The sequence below is a fragment of the Dromaius novaehollandiae genome, chromosome 3, assembly GCF_036370855.1.
Source record: "Dromaius novaehollandiae isolate bDroNov1 chromosome 3, bDroNov1.hap1, whole genome shotgun sequence".
Classification (NCBI taxonomy): domain Eukaryota; kingdom Metazoa; phylum Chordata; class Aves; order Casuariiformes; family Dromaiidae; genus Dromaius; species Dromaius novaehollandiae.
In genome coordinates this window covers 41,011,398-41,037,078 of record NC_088100.1, presented here as the reverse complement: position 1 = coordinate 41,037,078, position 25,681 = coordinate 41,011,398, and the positions used below count along the sequence as shown (strand labels likewise).

Genomic DNA, 25,681 nt, shown 5'->3' with positions numbered 1-25,681 from the left:
CCTTATTGTCCCCTTTGCACTGAACAGTCCTTGAACTGATAACCTCATTCATGAAGATGCTTTTGCATTGCACAAATCCTTACACCAGATAATATGGGGAGCTCTCAGGTTTCACAGGCAGGGCTCGGATAAGAAGCCTTTAAATCACAGTGAAGATTACACTAAGCTTCTTTTCCCGTAGACTGTTTATATGTTCCAGTCCTCATTTTTTTTGTTTAGGATGATACTTCATGATAATAATTAAGACCAAATTCTTGGAGGTTTATTGAACCCCCCATTTGGGATGACAAAATTTGGTTTTAGAGGCTGAAGCACATCGGCAGGTCTGTATAGATTATGGTTAGAGGCTCACAGTTTTGTCTGTTAGCATGTTGTGATGCGCTAATAGAGGGGCGTCTGGGATTCACCTATCACACGTCTAGATTAAAAGCTCCGGACACTGAAGCCTTTAATAGTCTTTAACGATGCTTGATAATCACTGATAAGATGAAGCAGCAAGGAGAGTCAAGAGGAAAATTCAGTCAGAAGCAGATAGAATAAGAAGCCAGGAAGAAAGATTGATGGTCTCTTTTTCCCATTGAAAGGATATTCTCGTAATCATCAAATCATTACCTATCCCTTTCTCTACCTGCTTCATGCCTGAGCAAGTGATTCTTCCCAAACAAAACAGATCCACATTCCTTGCAAGCCCTGAGGAATAGGTAGACATCCCTGAGACTTCCTTCTCTTACACTTGTTGGTATGTCAGTATGGTGTTTGATGGAGGACTGAAGAACAAGCAATGAGGAATGAAAAGCACCTGTGAGACCACTTCTATCGCATGTTCCACAACTGGACATTAGCAGTTCAGTGGCCACACAATGCACGAGGGCCGTTCAGATACTGAATGTGGAAGCTGAACAAATTGTAGACTGCGAGGAATACTTCAGCCTCCAAGAACTGAAAGTATATATAAACAAGGGAAACTATGGAAATTACCACTACTGATGGATTTTAAGTACCTATCAGATGGTTATGATGAAATAAGACTCCAGCAACTTAATTCTGATGAACAGATGTACTGCATCTGCAAATATTTTTTAATCTTTGATAAGGTCTTGAGATCTCAGATCTATCAATCAAATGGATTGATCCATTATTACATTTGCTGATTACCTTTGAGACTAAACAGCTGAAAGGATAAGTTTGTATAGGTACTCTAGAACAGTCATAAATGACAGCAATGCATAACGACATATAGCTTCTGGCTGTTAAACAGGCTATTCTCACTCCTTGCTTCTCACTGCTTTTAAATAAGCAAGTTCACATACAGTTGTGGCTAGGAAAAACCTTGACCAGTTTGTCAGATTCTCTTAGCTTCTATAAGTGCCTGAAGAAATCCAACACAGCAGCAGTCTTACCCAACCTTCGCCTGGCAGAGAATTTTGGTAGGAGCTCTTATGAGGGACACACTTCTACTCCCTACATAAAACCGCCTAAATCTTGCACAGCAGTTCTGAGACAACAGCACACTGCCACACGGCAGGCTTGCCAGGCTCGGGAGTAGAGGTGAGGAAAAAGTACTATTAAAAAGTGGCATGGGTACCAGCAGCAATGAGGTAGACAGGCTGGCAGACAAACACTCTGTAGAGGACTGCTATTTTCAGGACCAGGAAACGTTAAGCCTTAGGGAAAGACAGGCAAACATGCAGACTGATTTTTCTGTTTAAGATGAATTAATCCTAAATACTTTGCTTAAACAAAAAGTTGGCCTGGAGGATGCTGTTAGTCTTGAGAAGATCATCCTTAATGAATGCTAGACAAAGGATTATTTCAACAGCTAATATGTAATGATACTTATTAAGAGGAGCATACAATCTTTCTCTTGATGACTACAATGTAAAAGGGTACAGAACCCTCAGGCATTGGGAGGTATGAACAAAGAATTATATTCTCCGGTAACGTCTGGATTACAGGAGAATTTATGCACTTTGTACTATGGATTGTACAGATCCCAGGAACAGAAAATGAACAAACGGTATCTCTGATCTTGAGATTAACTTTTCTATTTATCATACTGTCGATCAAGTGGCCTTCCTCACAATAATTGTGTCCATGTGAAGCAGAAATTCTTGAGGGACTCAATAATAACCTCGCTGGTTACCCTTACCCTCTGGAAAGATGCTAAAAGGAATGTGTATCTTCTGGGCCACAGGTCCAGCTGCAGAAGTTGTTCATTTCTACTTAACCAACTTCCCAGAAAGCTGGGTGATCCAAGGCTTTCAACTTAGTATTTCATGGAAAAACCTCAACATTGGCATTCCTGGATAAAGTGCTGCAAAAAGCCCTATCGCTCATATTTTTCTCCTGAGAGCAGGATGTCTGCATGTCACAAACCACAGGCTTCAACCTAAAGTCTATATTTAGCAAGTTATTCAAAGCATTTCAGCAATAACTACTTTGTTGTTCTCAGTCAATGGCTACAACTCTTTCTGCCCATTCCCATTTATTTGGTGTAGAAGTCTTATAACTCTTCTGGATAAAAAGCAATTCATAAAAACCCTTTCATAGTTTATTTCTTAATCTGTAACAGCTATAAAGCTAATAATTTCATCACTGTAACTATTTCCTTGACAAGTATTTATGTTTCACAAGAGATCTTTTATCTATATATACTGCCACACTTCAGTAAAAAAAGGTTTCTTGATATTAAAACTCAGCTGGGGAATCTGAGGTATACATTCATGCCTCAGGACTAGTGTATATAGCTCTGTGGAAACTACAGTTTAAGGAAATGCTGTCAGTCTTCCAATGTAGAGAAAGAACTTGTGGGCTGCAAAAAATCTGTTGAAAAAAAAAGTAAGATCTGAAGCTCTCTACAACTGTTGCTTTACCTTTGTTATTAGTAAAGACCAGGTGAATATGACATTGTCTTAAACGGCTTAAGAAACTGTTTATAATTCTTTATTTATATTTATCTCTTATTTCTGAGGCATGCATCCCTCAGCAAAATAGTTTTAAAGGGAATTTCACCTCCCACCTTGTCTCTTAGACCTAAAGCCCTGGCTCACATAAATCTCCCTTGCTGTTAAAATGTACTTAAAACCACCCTTTTATTTGGAAAACAAGTGCACACCCGAACTGGCTTGCCGCTGTATATGGATTCACATATAAACTAATTATCAGAAATATTTGTTTCACTTTGTATGAATACTAGACAGCTCTGTCTGCGAGCCATATAGCTACATGCCTTCAGCTGAAAGACTTACTGTATTTTTAATTACTGGAACACTCCCTCTGCCGAAACCGGCATTATCAGATTTGTGACACTTTTTCTGTGCCAAACAATGGCAGAATGCCAAAAATACACACATAAAAACCCTATAAAACATACCTTACTTTCTGTGCGCAAAAGCACAGTATTTTATAACACCTTTCAACCTCTTCTAGTCTATATACTGCTTAGAACTCTCTTTAGACAGGCAACAGAGACCTACAAACATGTAAATTTTGAAGGCATCAACTGTAAAGAGATTTCAAAAAACAATTAGCAATTTTGTATTAACTCACCAAGAACTAGCACTGTTTTTTGATTTTTGATACCAGCTCCTCCCAACCTTGTGTTCGTTGGTACCTCTTTTCCTGCATCTTGTTCAGTGGGACCTCCAGTCCCTCAGAGACACGTTCCTCCACTGCCAGATCATACTTGTGGGCAATGCTGATGTTCTGGACGTTGTTCTCAGACAACAGCCTGGTGTCATGGTCTAGGTCAGGACAGACTAAACACACTGACGAATTACTATGCAATAACTAGATTTATGTGAAGGAGCTGGGATGCTTCTTGTTTCCATGAAGGAGGCAATGTTCTAGGCATTATTAATGCACAGAACAATACAAAATTATGGGGGGGAATGTACATAGTTCCTCCCTCCCATTAAGCTGCCAAGAGAAATATTACCCTAAATTTAAAAAAAGCACTCAGCCAGATGACTACGCAAGTAGTCTTTCCTTTGGCTGTATACTTGTCTTCTGATGCAAGGCTTCTTTGCAATCCACAAAGGCAGTCCTACATATTTATGCATTCAGACGTATTTATGTATCAGTACGCTAAAGTGTATGAATTCCTCCTTCGCTAGGCTCTGCATCAGTACGAGGAGAGCATGGGTCTGGTTCTATCTTTCTTTTTTCTGTCTCTCATCTATAGGGTACAGGCATCTTTACACTTTTTCCACCTACCTTCAACACACTCAGCTTAGACCACAGAAAAGCCACAGCATAAGAGCTTGAAGTTACCTTTTAACACCTACACTTCATCAAGAAGTTACACCCATTACTACTGAGACCACGTCATAATGCAAAATACAAGGACGTCCAGTCAGCAATGCAATAAAGTGGCTCAAACATCAAGTTTTCAGAGTAATCACTTTGGACATCTTTAAGTATTCTTTGCTCTATGATCAGACTATAAAAATGGGAAAGGCCCAAAAGCATCTGCATGTTGAACCCACCCTGAAAAATATTATTTCAAAGTTAATTCATTATTATTGTAGAGCAGGAAGCATATAAAAAGTGCATATAACCTGTACAAATGAAAAGCTTAAAGAAAACTTGCTACTTACATAATATCAAACTAAAAAAATCAAACATGGTGTTCAAATGAAGTCATGAAGCAATGTAACAGCAGAAAAAGTCACTATTATGAATTTGTAGGGCAATGAAGAGTGCCACCAACTGAAACAGGTTCCCTACTTATGAACATGATTGAGGCAAAGAAACATGAAGCTTAAGCAGTTACCAGTGCCAAAAGGGAGACATACCAAGGAATAAGCTGCAGAAAAGCACTGTAAGGGATATAATTCATCCCAAAGTTTACCATTGTATTTGCAATCAATTAAAACCAATGTTTTAACAGAATATAACCAGTCATTTCAGAAGTTGAATGCATTACAACATATCTGGCAGCTAGAGAAAGAGAACCACAAGTCTTCAGCAAAAGTACCATTCTTTTTTAATTCTGGATACAAATATTTTAAGTTCAAAGACAGGTAGCTCCTATGTAAATATAAAGGGAGGATAACCTGATTGTCTGGTATAATGTTTTTAAGGGGCAGTAAACAAAATATTCTCCATTGTATATAGGGGGAAACAGTGCTACAAGAAGCAAAGCAACTTGGACGATTCATCCAAAGGACAGAATGCTAGAACAGACCCTCTGGCATGAAGAAGGAATCAACCACACATGACTCAGTATGTTTGAAATTGCCTCTGCTTTGGGTCATCTCCCCTGATACAAGTCCTAAAGAGTAATCAATTTTAAAAATTTTAATTCAAATAGTAAAACATTCATCTGAAATATAGTGTAATTTTTTTCTTGTAACTGTCTGAATTGCTATTTACTCCAAAGTCTATCCAGGAGGTACACTTGGATATACCTGCTTTTAAGATGGAACATTCCTCCCAATATTAATCAAAAGACAAGAAATTTGAGTCACAACTACATTGCTTTATTGATATCAACTCATCTTTAATCAACACTTCAAACATTTTCATTTCAATTCCAGCAATGATTACAGCAAAATTAAGATGTGCTTTTACAGCAGAGATGTTTAAATAAATGATCTCATCATTTAATTAAACGATGCAGCCAACAGCCACATATCTGGATGAAGAGAGCTGAGAAGGCTGTAATACCTTCTCAGAAAGAAGTTCTAAAGCCTTCTAAAGAAGACGTTAAGCAGTTCATACAGGAGGAAACAAAAAGCCAAATATGCTAAGGAAGTTCACAAACTTGTTAACCCAGTAGAAATTTCTGAATAATAACTGTGGCCAAGATCTGGCAATGCAGGGCTTAAATTAAACATTGAGAAAGTGCTTTAGACAAAGTTTAACAAGGATCAGTAGAAATGATCTAATCTAACATTTCAGTTGGATTTAGTATCCAACTTATCCTGGACCTATCCATAGCTCAGAATTCAACCCTCATCTGACTGTGGATTCATGCATTCATCTATCAAAACCATCTGCTGTTGAAAGCAAAAATGCTCATGCACCTAAGGACCACCTTGCAGCCTGGAAGACCTGCAATCACATTCCAGCTCTTCAAACTGGCTTGTAATACAAAACAAATCCCTTCATCTGTGCCTCTGTTTCTTATTTATAGATGTGATTACTTCCTTTTTCCAAAGGCACTGTGAGCGTTTAATGCATTAACAGATGTGTCCTATTAGTAGATGTACAGAGGTTGAAGTATCAGAAAGTACAAAAATTGTCAAATGAAGCTATAAGAACACAGAAAAGCTGTGAAGAGAAGGTTTTCTGTTAATTTGCCAAAAAAACTCACAAAAAATACTAAAGCATTTACAGTAAATATTTGATACTACAGAGTTAAAGGCCTATATAACAGACCTTTCGAACTGGTACTACAGTGTCTGCATGACATCATACAAACAGAAGCCAGTCGTACTTTTTGCTTCCAAGAGACTCTTGACAGTTCTTAACTTGCAGCTGGAGGTGTGTGTTAAACAGTGCATGCACACACACACACACACACACACACACACACACACAGAGGGAGACCATAATTAAACCAAGATTAGAAATCTTTGTTTTTTAAATTGCATTTTCATTAGACACCATACCATGGATAACCAACCTGCCTTTTGACCAAAGAGGTTTTGTTTCTGCTACAGAATATTTCAATCAGTGCAGTGACCAGTGTTCTTGCAAATGTTAAAGCTAAAATTTAACTATACAGTAGAATCTTGGCTTTTTGAAGAGTGATTAACATTAAAGCAGGAAAATGTCCTATCATATCAAAATTTTATTAAAGTTCTAATTAGAATTTATTTTCTTTTATTAGAGTTTATCATTTAGAGACTGATGCTGCTAAAAATAATCTTTCAGAAATTATTTGAGGTACTCTGACTTCCTCTTAGGGATACATTTAGCTTGATGTCTTTTCAGAAGCTTAATACAATACCTATGCTTAGGAAAATGCTAAGCAGTAAGTTGCTTTTCACTCAGTCTGTCCTCATCTCAGCAATTTGCATCTAACCAAAAGATTAGTTCTTTCTCTATGTGTTCACATGATCCTTTAACAAGCCAATTAAAAACATTTCCTAACAGATTTGGACAAGCAGAACTACATCTAGATACATCTCAACCACTAGGAAGCCAAATAGTAAGGACTGGGCAGACTAACCACAGGGCAATCTTACAGAAAGGAGGACTGGCGAGACTTAGAGAACAGATCTGATTTTTAGGATATGGGCACAAACAGGCTTGAGAAGGCAGCTACTGCATAAAGCAATGCAACCTGCAAAAATTTGTTAGGAGTAAAGTCAATGCATTTCAGGACAGTCCAACCTTGATAAATTCTGCTTCTACAGAAGAACATACAGTTCCCTCTATTCCATTGCTAGGAGCTACTGTTGTCAAAAACAGGCATGCCTTCAAACATACCCTTCTCTTCAATGGAAGCAGCTCAAGTTTTAAGCATATGGACGCATGCCAGAGAGAGCTTTCTTGCTAGTGCTTGCCTCTGTCTTGTTCCAAGAAAAGGCGACTAGTCAGGTGGAAATGCTTAGTAGGTCAGAATCGGCCTATGATCACCAAGTGAATAATGCTTATTTTAGAATAAAAATGTCCACGTAAAAGCTGTATTTTCCATATAAGGTATATTTCTATAGTAGTACAGTAAAAAATCACTGACAAGAGATCTAAACTCTATCAATTATTCAGCACTGCAACTGAAAAACAATGTATTTGAGATCTATCTCTGAAATTCATCATCACATTTAATACAGCAAAGATTACAGCTACATGAAATTAAGCATTTTTTTGAATGATACTATTTGGTTTTCTACCCCTAAAGTACAAAAAAAATCATTTCTTCAATCATGTTTATCCAGACTCTTCTGGAATTCAAATACAGGTTCACCATCAAGTCATCCCCACTAAGGTGGGGAACAGACATTTAAAGTTTAATGTGATGCACATGCAGCTCCTATGCTAAGGCCAGATTCTTTGCTTGGTTCTACTGGATTTAGTTGCCCCTCCTCTCTTAGTTTCATCTGTCTAAAGTCTTGTCTGACTTCTTCTAGCAGATCTGGCTTGAAAATTACATCCAGTGCTGTCATTGCCAAAGCTTTTGCTGTGCGCAAAGCATAGAATTGAGCATTCTGTGACCCTATAGAAAAATAAGAGAAATTTCAGGTTAAATATATTAAATACTTAATACAGAATCACTAAATTATTGCATAAAGCATATTTTGCTTATGAAATAAGATCTTGGGAGTTTAAATTGCAAGAATAATTTCAAAAAAATTCTGCTTGCCTGAATGAAGTATGCCTATTTTCCACAGGCCGCAAACAATTTTCACATGCGAGTACTTAACTTTCTGCTACTGCTTTAAACAAACAAGACAGAAAACAGGAAAATGAAAGTGTTCACATTTCTATTTTTAGAAAATGGAGAGTTTAAAACCATATTTGTATTACATTTCCAAACCATTGTGCTTTAACAGCAGAAATTTTTACTTTTATCTCGGCTTTAATAGGCTCACATTTAGAAATTCTTCTGAGAATACGCTAGTAGGGCTAATCCTTGTAATTTCTTCTTACTAGATGGTATATTGAAAAGAAGTCAGGCTTTTAGAGAATGTTCCACTGTAACAAGTGGTAAAATATCTCATACACAAATACAAAAATAGATATTCTAGATATCAACTTTTTTCTGCAACTCCGCAATTAACTAAGTTGTTTCAGAATCAGCATACAGCTCAGATCCCATCATGCTTAAAGAAGCTAACTCCACTGCTACATAGGAAATACAGCCATGTTCACGTCTAGTACTCATGCTTTTATAGTTTTACTATATAGTAGCTTTGAATACCATAGAAGCATGAGAAAGCTTTAATCTTCTGTAATTCCAAATATTTTTAATATCTAGATTTGCTGCAGTTCCATCAGCAACCAGTCCGTACAATGCATAAGGATTCTAAATTTGAGCTTCTAACCCTTTTCACTTCAACTCACCTGCAGCTTCTGTGTACTGCTCAGTATGATTCAAGGCATCTGAGCCAATATAAAAGTAAGGATGAAGCCCAGGAACTACAAATGTAACATTTCCAAAGTCAGTGGAACCTAGAAGGAGTGGGAAAAGCTTCTCAATGAACACGTTAAAGTTTTGAATGCTTTAAGAAAATGTATGATATACACTTTATCTCCAGCCTGTATCTAAAACAGACTATCCTTTGTCTCAAATACTACAATATAAGCATTTCTAAGAAGTTTCTATCCATACAAATACTCCTGCCACTGAGCTGAGTTTCCCTTAACTAGCTATTCTCGGATGCTGCTCTCCATTGCACTTTCGATCAATACCCATTTACTGTTAAATTTTCATGAAGCAAGTGTCTCCTGGCAGTAAGCTGCTAATTCAGAAAGATGGAAGCTCCAGACCTTGGGGATTGGAGCTGCACATCTATTTCAAATCCAGCTACAGCTCAGCAACTAGAGTCACTGTCTCCAAGATGGTACTTTTGCAGGCCCAACAGTTACCACTTTTCACCAGCATGCAAGTGTTCAGTAAGGGGGCTGAAGGAGGGGGACTCTGAAGTGTGAATACTCTAAAATATTATCTTCAAACAAAAATAGATTGAGGACAACTATTTTTTCTGTACTTTGTTATAGAAACCTCAACAGTTCAAGCACTTGTGAGAAACAAGATATCAGAAATAAACTCCAGACATGATGCTAATGGTTTGAAGAGAATTCTTGATAGCAATACTGCAAATTTAAATGACAAGACAATTCTGCTTTCATACATGACTAGCATTGTCAATATGTCAGCTAGTGACAGTATGCATCTTGAAGGTATTACATTATCCATTTAAAGATGCCATCCAGAAGCAGTAGATCCCTCATCCAAGTCATCCAAGAGTTTGCAACTACTTCCCGAGTTCCTTTTTCTACTCAAACAAGCAATTCACTCATTATCTAAATACAGTGTCAAGTTCTCCCCTATGAAAATTATATTTAGAAACTTGAGAAATCAGCATGTGGTTACTGTGAAATTCAGGCACCAAAGGACGCATAAAATCACCTTGTTCAATTGGGGGGGGGGGGGGAAGGGATGATCAGTTAAGAGATCTCAATTAACTTTTTTTAGGCCAGCCAGAGCTGCGAGAAATTATTCTTTAGAGCTAGCAGATGAAAGGGCTCTTCCAAAGATTTAAAATTGTTTCTAGCTCATTAAGCAGACTTATCAAAGTAACCTTACTGGAGAGAGAGTATTACTTAGGCCTTCAGACTTAGCAATGAATTCACTAAAGAGTACAGCTTTTACATGGAAAGATTATGACTATTAAATGCGAGTCCGCAGAACCTGCATTTTGTGATCAAAGAGGACAAGACTAACTTGCTATTTGTTCTGCTCATATACAAATAGAAGCAGAAAAAATTGTTTAGACAATCACCTTTTCCCATAAATTCAGTACAGATTTCAATAAAATCTAACTCTTAGCACAGCAACTTGTTACTTTAATTTTCAATAGTCTATATTGTTGATCCATTCTTTGATCAATCTAGAAAGACAAAATGGAAGTCTAGGAGTTCTCCCTACTCCAAACTACACCAACAGTTCTAGACTTGCCTTACTAATCTCCAATACACAGACTGCTGGAAAGACTGTGTAGGTTTTTTTCCTGCTTTCACCCCGCAAATGAAGCATTAGAAACTTCCAGTGCACCCCAGCTCACAACCATACAGTTCCACTTGAAATGGTGCTCATATCCAAATCTCTACAACTTACAAGTTATTTTTGCTGAATGTAAGATATCTAACTGGGCATTTTCTAGTAAAATTTAGAGCTTACTAAGTCAAAATACAGACAGCTTTTGACAAAATTGTGATAGTCACATTTTCCCTTCTATCAGAAAAATGTTAAGCCCTTAGTCACAACCTAGCAACATGTTTAAAACATCAGCTGTTCCAATAGTTCCCATACAAACATCTGGAACCATACGCTTGCTAGAGGTGTACAGATCACATTTGCTTCTGGAAGAATAAATAATAGTTATCAGTGCAACATACAGACTTGTGCACTACCTTCAACAGAAAGGTATCAGGAGCTCCAATCACTCAGAGGAATACCCTGTAGCAGATACTGCAACCTAGTCAACTCATTAAGCACATAATGGAAGCCAGAATTGCCACAGACATGAAAGGAGGGAAAAATGCAAAGATTTCAGGAAGCCTTTATATAGAATCCTAAGCTTCAAAAGTGGTATTTTCAAAACATACTGGCTCCTTCTTATCATCATCTATATCAATCTCGTGCACAGGAAGCCAATGAATGTTAAAAATATCAAAATAAGTTATCACAAGTGTGGGGTCCTGGAATGTGCTCAACTAAGCCATTTGCTTTGGAAGGATACCAATATCCTGTAGTAGAACTACCCTAACAGCAGAAGGAGAAACAGGTCATGGCAGCTGGTCCAAGCCAGCTCAGATTCACATTCTTTCACACCACTCTGGCTGTGTGCCAGATAAGTGGAGTCTTCCGCAAGGCAATGTAATTTGATGAACTAAAGGAATTCTCCAAAAACACTTAGCTGCCTAGAGTGATACCTGTAAGCAGACCGATACTAATACCCATGTAGAGGTGGCAGCGAGTATGCTCATCTGTTAACGACTTTTCTGCTGCACAGACATGGAGAAGCAACTGAGCTATCTTCCTTCCCTTTCAACAGAAGAAAGGGATATCCTAAAAGAAAACATTGAAAACCATATGAAAACTGAACAGAAATAGAGGTTTTGAAAAAGATGAGACAAAACACTCAAACCCCCAAAAAAGGGCAGCATACAAAACTCAATGTCTCTAGAAGATGCGCTTAAGTTATCACTCCTGAATCCCCACCACAACAATTCACAGGACAAGCTGTGGGGGGAAGAAAATTCAGTAAGGTCTAACCATAGTGTGAGATAAAAGCTCAATTGCTTGAGAATATTTTGACATTTGACAAACAATTAAGAACAGGTATATGGAGAGTTCCAGTTCAAACAAGTTAACACTTAACACTTAATGCATTATGCAACTTATATATGACAGCACTATTATATTACAATTAGGTTTATACCAAGTTCATCCGAAGGGCCTCTGAAACAGCAAGATCACCAGTATTCATGGTCTTCTAAATACTTAATAACAATGGTTTGTGAGGGAAGCAACTAGCAGAGTTCCAGAAAATTTCACTACAGTTAGCATTCCAAAGACAGGAAAACAAGTTACTTCAGCCCCTTTTTAAGGCCAAACAAAGCAGTAAATCTTGCTTACACCACATTGAAAGATCAATAAAGAAATCCCTCTTCAGTTATAATTATTTGTTTCTAAATCCAAGAAAACCAGCCAATTAGATAAAATATGCTAGCGCTGCCTTAATTTGAAATGAAGGTAAGCAATAGAGAAAAACAACCAGAATACAGTTAGATATGCTGTCTCCCCTGCCCAAAACACAACTGAAAGTTTGGAGAATTGCACCCTCAAGCCCCCTAGATCTCAATTGTTTAAAGATGATCTGTGTTTAATATAGAGAAGACTAGTGTTGCAATCAAACCATTTAGAATAAAAATTTTGAATGAGCAAATCTTTTCTTTCTAACCAAAGAGAAATACCTTTAACAGGAGTGGAACAAAAATATTTTTATGAGAACAGTAGTGAAGGCCATGAATTCCCTTCAAAGATTCATGCTTTTGGGTAAGAATGCTGAAGTAGCAGCAGTAGTTAGAGAAAACGTTAAGAGAGCTCCTGTAGGAAGATTCTAAAATCAACTGTTAAGGGTAACCAGCAATGCACCTAAGCATTCAAGAATTCACACTCCTATTACCACAGCCCTGAGACACCAAGAAAGTTTAATAGCTTGAGACATTTTGGATCAGTCCGGACCCAGAAACAAGCACCTAGTTGAATGGAATCCTTTGGAAAACTAATCTGTTCAATTTGTGAACTAAAGTAAGAAGCACAGAATTACCTGAAAAGAGAAAGGGTTTTTTAAAATTAGGGTTACTAAGATACTTAAAGAAGCTTCCACTTAAACATCAAAGTCCCTCTAAAATATTAGTTAGATGCTAGTCAATTTGTTTATCAGTAGGTTTAGATGAAATTATTTAATAAGGTTCCTAAAAACTAAATCTCATCTCCATTCCTATGAATACCATCAGGATTCTATATTTCAAAGCAATATGATGAGCCTCAGTTCATTCCACATACTCATGTTCTCAGTAAGACAGCTCTTTTCCTTCCATCTCCCCATGACCAAAATAGTTCTTATATGAAATACTCAGTGAAAATGATTACTGCTTTTCCTATTTGTCAGGGAAATTTCTCAGCTTCCAGAGCAAACGCAAACAGACAGGCCAGAGTACGATCCTTTTAGGAAATTTCGATTTTCTAATTTGATTTTTTCTTATGACCAGAATATGCTTAACCTACCTCTAGCCCATTATTTTATACACTTAAGGTTTGATCAATCCAAACTTGTCATAACAAAAAAAAGCCAGATTTGAGTTACCTGACAAACCATTCAAAACACAGTCATCTGATATAAATTCTATTCCAAGCTTCTTTCCATTCTCCTTGTAAACATTCTCCAGGCTCTTATTTGGAAGCACATTGTAGTAATCTTGTTCACCACCTTTTATTTCCACCTAAGCAAGTAAAACAGTTAGACATTATTCCCCAACTTCAACCAGTCCAACCTAAACTGTGTTTAATGACCTGAAAATTTAAGTACATACCCACATTTTTGGCCCATATCAAAACAGACCTAAGTGCCAAGTTCCTTTCCAAAAATTTTAACGAGCTTTTTACTTCCTTCATTTAGCCAAATACTATCCTTGATCAAAACCCAGCTGGGGATTCCATCAAGCTTCCACAAGACTGTCAAATTCCAAAAGCACGGATTTTGTGTATGGCATTGTTAATTAAAAATAGTAAGCAGGCATTTCTAAAATGGCCTCTAATGGATTTCAGTGCAGGTACTATTAAACTAGGTAGAAAGTCATTTAGTCTTTTATCAAATTCTATTTTACTATTTTTAGGTAAAGAACAGTCCCAATAATTACAGCTCCGTCAATGTTTATGGAATGACTTCACACAGGAAAAATGACTGAAAATAAAGGCAAAAAAGTATTGGTGTCAAGTTTCAAGAGACCTTAACTTCCACTTAGAATAAAGCAAAAATAAAACAAAATAAACTTTTTGAAACTCTTTTCTAGTTGGAATAGAGACCATACTAGGAAACCAGCATGACTCAAATAGACCTTACAACTCACTAGCTCACATACAATATACCCATTTATTCTGGTGACATTCTTTTCACAAGTGTTTTTCATAGATAGCCAATGCACCAGCCTGTAACTATAAAGCAAGCAGAACCACTGATCTTAGCAATACATTGCAAGGTAATCATATAGTTTGAACTAGCTATAGGAAACACTATATACTAAAAGCAAAAAAGTGGGAAGAATGCTAAGTGAAATCAGCCATTTTTTATGTTGGGTTGCTACACAAGCCTGCTACTCAATGAGGCAATGCACCTAGTAACAAAGAACACAAAAAAGATTTAATGCTTAATGAGTTTTGCCTGTTTTTACTGATAAGGTTCACCCTCAAGCCTCCCAGGTCTCTGAGCCTACTGGCACAGTCTGTAGGAGTGAAGCATCATCCACAGAAGAGAGCTAGGTGGCACTTAAGCAAATTGGACATACAAGTCCATGGGAGCAGATGCGATGCGTTCAGAGGTGCTGAGTGAGCTCCCTGATTGCAATGCCATTCTATCATCTTCGAAAGGTCATTGACATTGAGGGATGTTCCGCTGATTGAAGAAGAGGTAAACATCATACCCATCTTGAAGAAGGTCCAGGAGGAGGATCTGGAATACTACAGGCTGGTCAGACTATCCTCAGCTGCTGAGGAGACTATGGACCAAATCCTCCTAGGAACCACACCCAGGCACATGAATCATAAGATGACCGTGAACATCCAACACAGATTTACTAAAGGGCAGATAGTGCCTGACCAACCTTAGCTTTTCATGATGAAATGTTCAACTCTGTACAAGGAAGAGTAGAGGGTGTTGTTTACTTTCATTTAAGCAATGTCTTTGACCTGGTCCCTCACAGTATTCTTATAGCCAAATTAAGGAGATATGGACTGAATAAGTAAGCTACAATGTGGGTGGAAAACTGACTAGGCAACCAGGCTCAAAGCGTTATGATCAGTGGCACAAAAATCCAAATGGCAGCCTGTTACTTGTGGTATCCCTCAGCATTAATACTGCTACCATTATTGTTTAGATATCTTCAATCCAGACAACCCATAAGAGCACACTATGCAAGTTTGTTGACAATACCAAATTGGGGGTGGGGAAAAAGCAGTTAATGAGCCGGAGGGTACAGCTACTATTCAGAAGGATCTCAACAGGCCAGAAAAAATAGGCTGTCAGGAACCTTACGAAGTTCAACGAACACAAGTGCAAAGCTTTGCATCTGCAAAGGAATAATATTGTGCAGCAGCACTGGCTGGGGGCTGACTGGCTGGGAAACAGCTCTGCAGAGAAGGATCCAGCAGTCCTAGCGGACAAGTTGAAAATGAGTCAGCAGTCTGCCCTTGCAGCAATGAGACCAAACACAAACTGAATTGTATTAGTAGCACTGTAACCAGCAGGTTGAGGAAAGAGATTCTCCCCAATGCCTGTGAGACAACATCTGCAATACTGTGCCCAGTTTTGGGCTCTTCAACTCAAGACTGGAGAGGCCAGTGAAGGGCCACCAAGATGATTAGGGGACTAAGAAGCTGAGAATTGGGTTTGTTCAGCTTTCAGAAGAGGAGGTTAAGGGGAGACCTTACTGCTGTCTACAGCTACAAGATGGGAGGGTACAGAAAAGACAGAACCGGACTTCTCAGAGATGTCCAACAGTAGAACAAGAGGCAATACACAAGCTGCAACACAGAACATTCCTGTTAGATATAAATATTAGGAAAATTGGGGGGGCAGGGAAGGTATTGAACACTGTAAACAGGCTGCCCAGAAAGGTTGTGGAATCTCTGACCCTGGAGATATTCAAAACTTCACAAGGCCCCAGGCAACCTGGTCTACCAGGCCCTGCTCTGAGCAGGCAGTATTGGACCAGATGACCTCTGGAAACCTCCTCCAATGCAATCTAGATTATTCTGTAATTCTGTGACATTCTGTTTATAAACCAAAGCTTGCTTTAAGGACACAAAGCAATAGAATAACAAATAGTGTCATAGAAATTTCGATTAACTTCAGTTAAGCACCATGCAAACAAATGCTGTAAGCCTCAGTTTCGTATTCTGGCCTACCTTATCTCCAGCATAATAGAAATACATGACCATGAAGACATTCTTACTTTGCATCCTGTGGCCAGTGCTGCAGCTTTGAAGCAGTTTTCAACTTTCTCTGTCAGAACAGAAAGATCTTTCACTGAAGGGGCACGCAAGTAAAACTCTAGTTCAGTGTAAGAAGGAATGATGTTAGGTTTCACACCACCATTTTTTATTATACCTACAGAAAGAGAAAGGTCATGTTACCAATGTTGCATACATTTGCTGGATCTTCAGCCCTGCCATGAATCTCGTCACTTAAGAGCCAAATCATCAACAAAAATAAAGCATAAACTGAGCATGAAATACAAAGAATGACAAAACTATAGTATGTGGACAACATTTTTCTATATCATGTCAGATTAGTAAATAGAATGTACAAAGGCTTTTCAGCGTGATTTTCTCACATTCATCTGATCAGACATCTGCTATTAACCTAAAGAAAAACCAAACTAGTATTTGTAATTAATCCCCTGGAATTCAATGCAGGGCTGTCAAACAATCCAGCTGTCACAGAGAAATAGGAAAAAATCTGTTATAAAGGCTGCTTTGCATTCCAGCCTTTAAGGTTTCCTCCACTAGGATGTGTTTCCAACTTATTTTGCCAGGTTGGAGAGAATTTTTTTGACTTTTATGTTTTTCTGCAATGCTAAAATTCTTCACTCACAGCAACATGCATGTGCTGCAGCATATAGAAAGTTCAGCTGATTTTTCATACTAATTCTTTGAAAATCCTCTGTGTGTGTGTATAAATATATTTTATATATATATGTATATATATATGTATATATATACACACATATATATTTTACACACACACACATATATATACACACAGACACAATTTTATTCATGGGTCAGGCTTGAATTGAAAGTGTTCCCTCAAGGAAATATACGACAACTACATAGTTTTCAATTATGGCATCAGAAATGGTATCATAAAAAGAATTTAGTTATTTCAAAAACAAAACATTGTATACATCAACACCACACTAGATTTTTCAATGCATTAACAACAGCTAGTTGTTTTTAAGAGGCTGCCTTGTTCCCAGGCCTCCTACCATGAATTTATGTAAGATCAGATTTGTTTCAAGTAGAATCCAAGAAACCATCTTATCTATCTTAAATGGAAATATTACAAAAAGTTATTGACTGTGTTGCTTAAGCCTGAGAAGACCACACTATCAGGATGCAAATAGGCAAAAAATCTTCAATTTTAGTGCAGAAAAATGATTAGGACTATGAATCCCTCCTCAAATAAAATCTTTCCAATCTTGCTCACAGTCAATAAAGTAAACAAAGTGCTCAATCAAATGATCAGTACCACTCTATAACAGATGGAACAGCTCAGATGAGAGGGGCAGATATCACAGAAAAAGAACCAGCAAGTAAGCAACCGTACAAATTTACATGGTACATACCATAATAAGTTTGTTCAAAACAAGCAGCTTATGGAGCAAACCACTTTTGCTTGTTTTTAATGCATCTGTAAACAGAACTGGATAGAATCTAAGAGTATGTCTACACTTAAATTTCAAAGCAACTGCAATATGGAGTAAAGAGCAGACCTAGCTTGAAAGTAGGTGGTTTGCACAGTAGTTGTAAGCACCTAGTTTACCCTGCTTGCAGATGGAACTTCTAATTTTTTACAACCTGCTTAGTACAACTTCTTGAACATAACAGATATAATCCAAGAAAAAAAACAATCTACATTCCTATTGTGTTTACTGCACTGATAAATGGGGAGGAACAATAGACCTATCAAATACTAGACAAACTCAAAACAAAATTGTTCATTTAGAGCATTGCTTAGAAATTCTAGACTTTAAGTGATGGAAACTATTTCAATGCTTGTTTATTAAGACATTAGGATCAGTTGCCTAATACAGCTACTGCTGTTACTGCAAACCTGCAACACAAAACCTGCAAGACACTGTTGTAAGGAAAACATTTCTAAAATCAAATATCATCCTGACCACTTATACTTTCCCAAACATATTTTAAAGATCTCTGTTTTGAAAAAGTTTTACGACTGCCATTACATCAATACAATAACTTAAGCATCACTGTGGTTAAAGTCTTATTTCCCCTTAGGTTTGTTTAGTACTGTTAATTCATTACCCACATTGTGTTTAGTTTACGCTCAGGTTCAATAAAAGATGTGAGCACCTCCAAATTTAAACCTGCAATGCAAGTTTCATACACTAAAACTCAAAATTAAGTGTAGTTTCCCACAGAGCAACAGGATAGACAGCTAAAGCTAGCTGGAAAAAAAGGCTACGTCCACTGTCTGAAATACATTCACATAGGCTACATGGCAGAACTGCAATTGTATCTTTATCTACAGCCCAAACGCCTAAGACTTGCAGATGTCCATCCAGACTTCCTGGAGAGAAATGTGCACGTGCAGTACATAGATCGCCTAAGCACAAGCAGCCAAGATGCATGTAACGATCGTTTGTTCCAAATAAATGGCTCATTCAGAAGTCATGCAAAAATGGCCAAATTTCTTTCTTTCAATTTAGAAAAAATTGTGGAGGGTGAGATAAGGGAAATCTGAGATTATAGCTATCGGGGCAACTTCCACTTGAACTTCTGAAACTTTCTCACCATGTAAAAAGAAATGCAAGGTGTTCCAGGAGCATGAGTCAGGCTTAATGGATAACATGTTCTACTGCAAAAGGAATATATCTAGATCTACTAGATTTTAAATACTAGACTCCAGTGCATATCTAGCCGACTTGTCTACTAAACAAAACTGTAGGTTCCTGCCATCACTTGTTTTCCATACCTCAGGAAATAAGTCTGAGTCTGAGTAACTCTAGTTGACATACCTTCCAATAAATGTCAATATAAATACAATCTAATTAATGGAATATCTACTACAAAAATGTGCAGAAAATAACACTTAACTTTTTAGAAGCATTTAGTCTTACACCTTTGCAAAAACACATACATTAACAAATAAGGATTTCAAGGCTTTGTACCAAAATAAACTTGGGCTTATGTTTTTTTATTCTTCTGAATTGCAACTTCAGACGCACAGACTTAAAATTTGTCTAACCTCTGTTTATGTACCACTGTCCTCTTTTGAATCTGACATGTAAGTATTTTCACCAGTTAATTCTGGACACTGATATGATTTTAAAAGTTACAGAGAAAAATATTTAAATGAAATGTTACTATTTCATATTTGAAGTGATTATACTAATTTAGTCTTATAATGCAGTATTTTAAATTGTGGTATGTCGTAAGTTAGTATTTGAACAGCCTAAAGTCTTACTTGCTGGACATTAGATTTAATGAAGCTCTCACCATGAACTCTCCAGGTTGGTTTCATTTGCTGTCTTAAAACAGACAGATTGTTGTATGCAAGAACAGCAGCATCTAATGCATTAACTCCTTCCCAAGGATAAGCAGCAGCATGAGAAGCTTTTCCATAGTATTTCACAGTCACGCTAGGAAATAAAAGGCATTGCTTATTTGTTTTTCATTCACTGAAAAAAACCTCTAAAAATTTCTTTGGTTCACACAGTTGTAATTGTTATTTATGTTCTGCCACGCAGAACACAAAGCAACAATTTACCAGGCACTACACTGTTATAAAGCTAAATTATCTCCTAACACAGAAAACACTTTTAGATCAATGAAATAAAGTGATATCAAGAAAAATCAGGCAAAAGGGATACTGCTAACCTACCACTACACAGACTGCAAAGTACAATTTTCACATGCTAAGTAAATTTCTCCAATACTTGTTTATGCCTGCCTGACCACTCCAAGACAAATTCTTCTTGAATAGAGGATAATACACCCTTTTCTCTAATTCAAACTCAGAAAGTAATTGTCCTAATTCTTGTCAAACTTTTAAATAAAATTTGTGCTGTATAAAAGACAGCAAAAGCACATTTAATAGGATCACATACAACCCATGTCTAAATATCAAATGTCAAGTTTTAAAACAGTAGTAAAGGCATAGCCCAGTATAAAATAAACATCACTATGCCGCAGCAAGAATATCCTTTCCCTGCGCACCTCAAAAAAGCTGGTAGAAGGGCTTGCGAAAATGAAGAAACCTACTGCAAAAGTTATCCTCCATCTTTGTAAAAACCACATACTACTCTACTTAAATTTTATCTTTTATATCAATTACTTGGCTTCATCTTATGGGAGCCATTTATCTCAGCCTACCAAAATAATGTATTTGATACTTCAAATTATAGGAAAATTCCTTTCAAGAGGCAATAAATATCAACAACTATATATGGTATTACTATTTATTAACTACGCAAATACTAATTTTATCAAACTTAGAGATTTTAACTAAAATTTCTGTCCTTTATGTATAATACTCCATCCTCAGGCTCAGAGTTCCCCTAAATACACACAGCCTCTTACCCCATTACTGTCAGCCTAACTTGCTTGACTCTCTATCTTGCACAGATGCCAACTTAACCACTTACCCTGTACTAACCCCTCATGCCCCAGACCATGCCAGGGCTGTTAAGCTAGTACCAGAACCTAAATACTGGATGGGAAAAAGGGGCACAATGGAGCCTACTGTTGTAGCAGAGCAAATGTCTTGTGCTACTGCCTGCATTCTGAAGTATTCCATCGTGATGCCTTTCTCTTCCTCCCTCACCTTCAAGACAACCATACAGCCCACTGTGAAAAGTGAGTTTTATTTAAAATAGATTATCACATATGAATAAAGATAAGAAAGCTAATCCATTAACATCCCAAGCATTACACTACAACCCCTTAAAAAACAACAGAGAAGGCAGGACAGATCACTGGGTAGTTATTCTCAGGATAGGAGGGAAGGGAAAGTAAAGCAAATAGTGATACTGCAATCATCTTTTCCAAAAGAGACACATGCTTCTTATTTATATATATACACCCATATACATACATATATTCTCTCAGCATTCCTTTTCTTGTAGTTCCTATTGCTATGCAAGCATCACATTTTCAGAGGAAAAAAAAGTTAGACTTTTGGTGAACAATGCAATCCTAAGCAATCTTAAGAATATCAGCACAAGAACACATATCCTATTTGATTAACAAAACACCCAAGCTGATTAGATGAAGGATAAGTGAATAAGTATCAGCAAATTACTACATGGATTCACAACTTATCCCAACATGTTATTTTTACACTTCAGGCACAAGACAGCTTCAGAGTTTGCAGACATGATAATACTAATAATTTAGTGATCTATAGACCTTAAATTCCTGCAAAACAACCAAAAAATCAAATGTTTATACCTCATCCTTATGTTAGCTATGACAAAGGTTAAGTATTTCAGGCCTTTGGAGGCAGCAAGTTGTTTCACACCGTACTCCTCCATATTCAAGGTTTAAAGGCTATCTAGGACTTGTATCCTACCACAGACCACCTCTGAAGGGAGATTTCCAAATCCTTCTGTATCAATCTCAAAAGGCTATTACAAGAGTAGAGAGTGAACAGAAAGACAAAACTATCAATGAAAGCTACATCTTGAACATTAAAAATACAGTCTTTAACAGACAGCAACTAAAAGCCAAGCTGAGCTAAGCCTCACAAAGAAACTACAAACAGTTAAGATTCTTTAGAAACACGAAGAAGGAATAAAACACAGGGCTAGCTATGCAAGGAGGATGGGGCCTTACTGACCTTGTTCATTTCTACTCTAAAACTAAGCAGTCATGAAAGCAAATGATTCACCAAGAACAGCACTGAATGATAAGGCAAAGGCAAAACAGCCAGTAAAAGCAAGGAAAAAGGGCTGGAAGGTAGCACAACCAAAACGGAAACAGCAGTCAGTGCATTCAAGCTAGAGATGGCTGGATACCCATTTAATTAAATATTACAAAATTCAGTCAAAGATAATCAAATGTAATACTTAGATGAAAAAATGTTGCACTGGAGGGAGGTTACTAATGGCATCTCTGCAGGATAAGTCCTTGGGATCAAACATTATTGACTGTGTGGCAAAAAACCCACTAATGAAAAGTGCTGATAGCCTACAGCTGGAACATTATGAAAGTAGAAGAGGTTTATAATATCGAAGAAGGAATGGCACGACCTTGCAGACTGGCATCACAGAAATAAGATGAAACTCAAAAATATAAAAAAAGCCATGCACTTACAAACCATGCATTTCTCCTGTAAGAGTTCACTGCATGAAAATGACTACAGAGTAACCCTCACATATGCTAGCTATCTACAGAATAATTATGAGGTACCAGTTTGCCGAAAGGCAAACAATCCTCAGATGCATATATGTTGAAATTTCCAGGAAATAACGACACACAGTGGTCCCATCATTAGCGGAGTACAGCCTAATGAGACTCCACCTGAAGTTTTGTGTACAATCCTGATTATGCATATCCAGAAAGGAATACTTCAAAACAAGTGGCTACAAGCGCAAACAATGAACAAGTGCAGAGAAGAAACAGTAGGGCTAATCAAAAGAATTCAAGACCTAGTTTCCAAAGAGTTATATCCCTAGCTGGCAAAATGAAGGCTTAGAGGGGATGTGACTGCCATCTGTACATATATTGGGGGTAAACACAAAGGACAGCCAAGAATTAATTTGAACCAGAAAACCCAAGCTGATGAGAGAGCTAACATATGTAAAATGCCAACATTAAATTTAAGCTGGAAATTAATAAGGATCCTAACAATAACCAGGTTCAGCTGACTAGCTGTGTCTGAAGTGGGAGAGAAACAGAACCACTTTCAAGAAAACAGTGAGACTGTTCCCAGTTCTATGTTCTAAAATTTAAAGAACAGATGCTTTTCAAAGGAAACTGTTCTTTAGACAGAAGATAATAGCATGCATGTGTAAAAAGGAATGCTTTTCAAAGGAAACTTTTTTAGAGAGAAGATAATGGCATGCATGTATAAAAAGGAATGCTTAGAAATATATCAGAAGAAAAAATAAATTTTGGGGACCCATGTAGGATTAACTGTGAGCCATAAATGATCTTTAACACTAAATTTTAAGCGTGAAGAACATCAACATCAACATTTAAGAACTTTCTAGCATACACACTATGCTATATTATAACAAGCAATCTGGTGTTCTGCTGAATGTCTTCCTTGACATCCATCCTCTCTACTAACATTTTACAAATGGAACAAAAAGATACAAGTCTAATGAACTCCCACAAACAAAACATACTGCACAAATGCTGTTGCAAGCTGAACACTGTGCTTTGGAACAACTGCTCTGAGTGTCCAGAACAGTGACCTCAGCTGACTGTAAATACCTTGTTTGAAGGGCACAGGCAAGGTCTCAGGCCCTTAGTTCAGCCTCTTTCAAAGCAGCTCTCCTAGTGAAAAGGATAACAACAAACCAACCCTTTCCACCCGACCTGCGCACTCACTCGTGCTCTGCTACATCGGGCAGATAGGCTGCATTTTCTTGCGACGGGTGTGCCATAAAAACCACATCCAGATCATCAAACGCTCCAGCTTTTATGAGGTCTATTTTGCCTCCTCCTTCTTCTTCCGCAGGTGTCCCCAGCACTGTAACCTGCAGTACAAACACAGAGTCAGGGGCCGACCGGGCCGCAGAAGCCAGGGCCACAGGCCGAGGACAAGGGAGTCTCACCTGGACAGCAGCGGGATGCGACTGGGGCAAGCTCTCCAGGGCGGCCTTCAGCCCCAGCGCGGCGGCGGCACCCACCTCGGCGATGAGGTTGTGGCCACAAGCGTGGCCGATACCGGGCAGGGCGTCGTACTCACAGAGGAAGGCGACACGGCGGGGGCGCAGGCCCTGGGGGGCGGCCGTACCCCACTCGGCGCGGAAGGCCGTGCCCAGCTTGTAGCGGGGCTGCACGGCCCAGGCGGCGCCCGGCAGCTCCCCGCTGGAGAAGAAGCGGGTCATGGCGTCGTGCGCCTGGTGCTCCTCGTAGGCCAGCTCGGGCCGGCTCCAGATGTCGTGGCTCAGCGCGCCCAGCCGCGCCGCGTTCAGCTCCACGCTCTCGCACGCCCGCTGCTTCAGCTTCTCCAGCGCCAGCGGCGGCAGCGCAGCGGCGGCCATGGCGGCGGGGCCGCCCTGCGCCGGCTCCTGCGGCCTCATGAGGGAGCAGCCCCAGAAGCACCTGCCAACGCGCGCCAACCGTCCCCAACCGCCAACCCGCGCGCACCTGCCCGCCGCCCCGTGAGCCGCGAGCCGCCGCCACCACCCCCTTTTATCACCTCCTCGGCGCCGCGGGTTACACTGGGAGATGTAGTTCTTCTCGCCGGCACGTCCCATAGGTGGCGACCGGACAGAACTACCCATCCCAGTGCGCCCAGCGCAGGGAAGGGCGGGGAGGCGAGGGGCGGGGCTTCCCCCTCTTCCCCCTCCCCCCCCGATGCGGGGGCTGTGCTCGTTATGTCGGGGTTTATTTCTGGCGATTGGGATGTGGTGGCCGATGTGCCCAACGCAGAGCTGGGGGTTGCCTTGTTTGGGCTTTACGGGTAGTGCCAAGAGGAGTTTTGCTTGAGTTCTTGCCCTCTCTGCAGCATGAGACTTGATTTAGCCTGTGTTAAATGTATGGACTTACTTGCATGTCCCACTTCAGACTTTTTACCATTATATCGTGCTGCTGATTCAGCATGTGCCTTCCTCACACACCTTTGTCGGGCATCAGGCTTTCATTTTCAGCAGGTTATACATTTTCTATCAAAACAGGCTTGTTCCTACTATTTTCAGCTACTCTCTGTGCACCATTTCCCAAAGAGATTGCATTCAAGCTTAAGATTAGTCACAACTCTGCAGTGCTTGAAAATGAATACCTTGTTTTCCCAGATTATTTCCTTTATTTTTTCGATTAGAAGTCTTGCCTGTCTGGATTTGTTTTTTTCCTTCAGCTTTCTTTGGGATTTCCAGACCCCGAATCAGTCAGGGCTTCTGTGCGGTGCTGCTGCCTGGGCAGTGGTAGCTCCGGGCGCGCTGCTCCACATTGCTGCGCTAACCCCACAGTGTATGTGCTGGACCTAACTCTTCCTCAAAGGAAGCTGCACACTGGGAACCCATGCAATGCACAGGTGCACACCTGAATCAACAGCGACATGCAGCATGGGTGCTTTGCTTATGCATGATAAACTCTGCGCAGTCCACAGCACTGAGCGCAAAGCACGTTGGCTAATTGTCCGTAAGGTCCATGCTGCATGGCATGTGTACATGCATAGCTCTTGTAAAATGCCAGGCAGCTCTGCTGACTTTCCTAATGAAATCCTGATGATCATGCGCATATGACTAACTATGCTCTCTCAGTAGTTAGAATGGGCTTGAATATTAGCTCGTCATGAGCTAA

At 38.9% G+C, this 25,681-nt stretch overlaps 1 protein-coding gene across 4 annotated transcripts in view; it reads right to left on the bottom strand.

Moving 5' to 3' along the window:
• The window catches only part of PM20D2 (peptidase M20 domain containing 2), a 48,821-nt gene extending 24,225 nt beyond the window's left edge, over nt 1–24,596 (bottom strand). Inside the window, exons 1-8 of one of the 4 annotated variants that reach the window (XR_010388283.1) lie at nt 23,989–24,596; nt 23,762–23,910; nt 19,703–19,845; nt 16,414–16,568; nt 13,551–13,686; nt 11,611–11,746; nt 9,016–9,123; nt 8,142–8,167 (exon numbers count right to left, since the gene is read on the bottom strand). Coding sequence is in view for 2 of the 4 variants with exons in the window: in XM_026093389.2 (XP_025949174.1) it covers nt 7,962–8,167; nt 9,016–9,123; nt 13,551–13,686; nt 16,414–16,568; nt 19,703–19,845; nt 23,762–23,910; nt 23,989–24,459 (1,368 nt within the window). In the remaining 2 variants the exon portion in view is untranslated. Of the gene's footprint in view, nt 1–5,461; nt 8,168–8,314; nt 8,385–9,015; nt 9,124–11,610; nt 11,747–13,550; nt 13,687–16,413; nt 16,569–19,702; nt 19,846–23,761; nt 23,911–23,988 lie in introns of those variants that run through there. The other 3 variants (XR_010388282.1, XM_026093389.2, XM_064508772.1) reach the window with 3 other exon arrangements.
• Nucleotides 24,597–25,681: the final 1,085 nt, after the last annotated feature.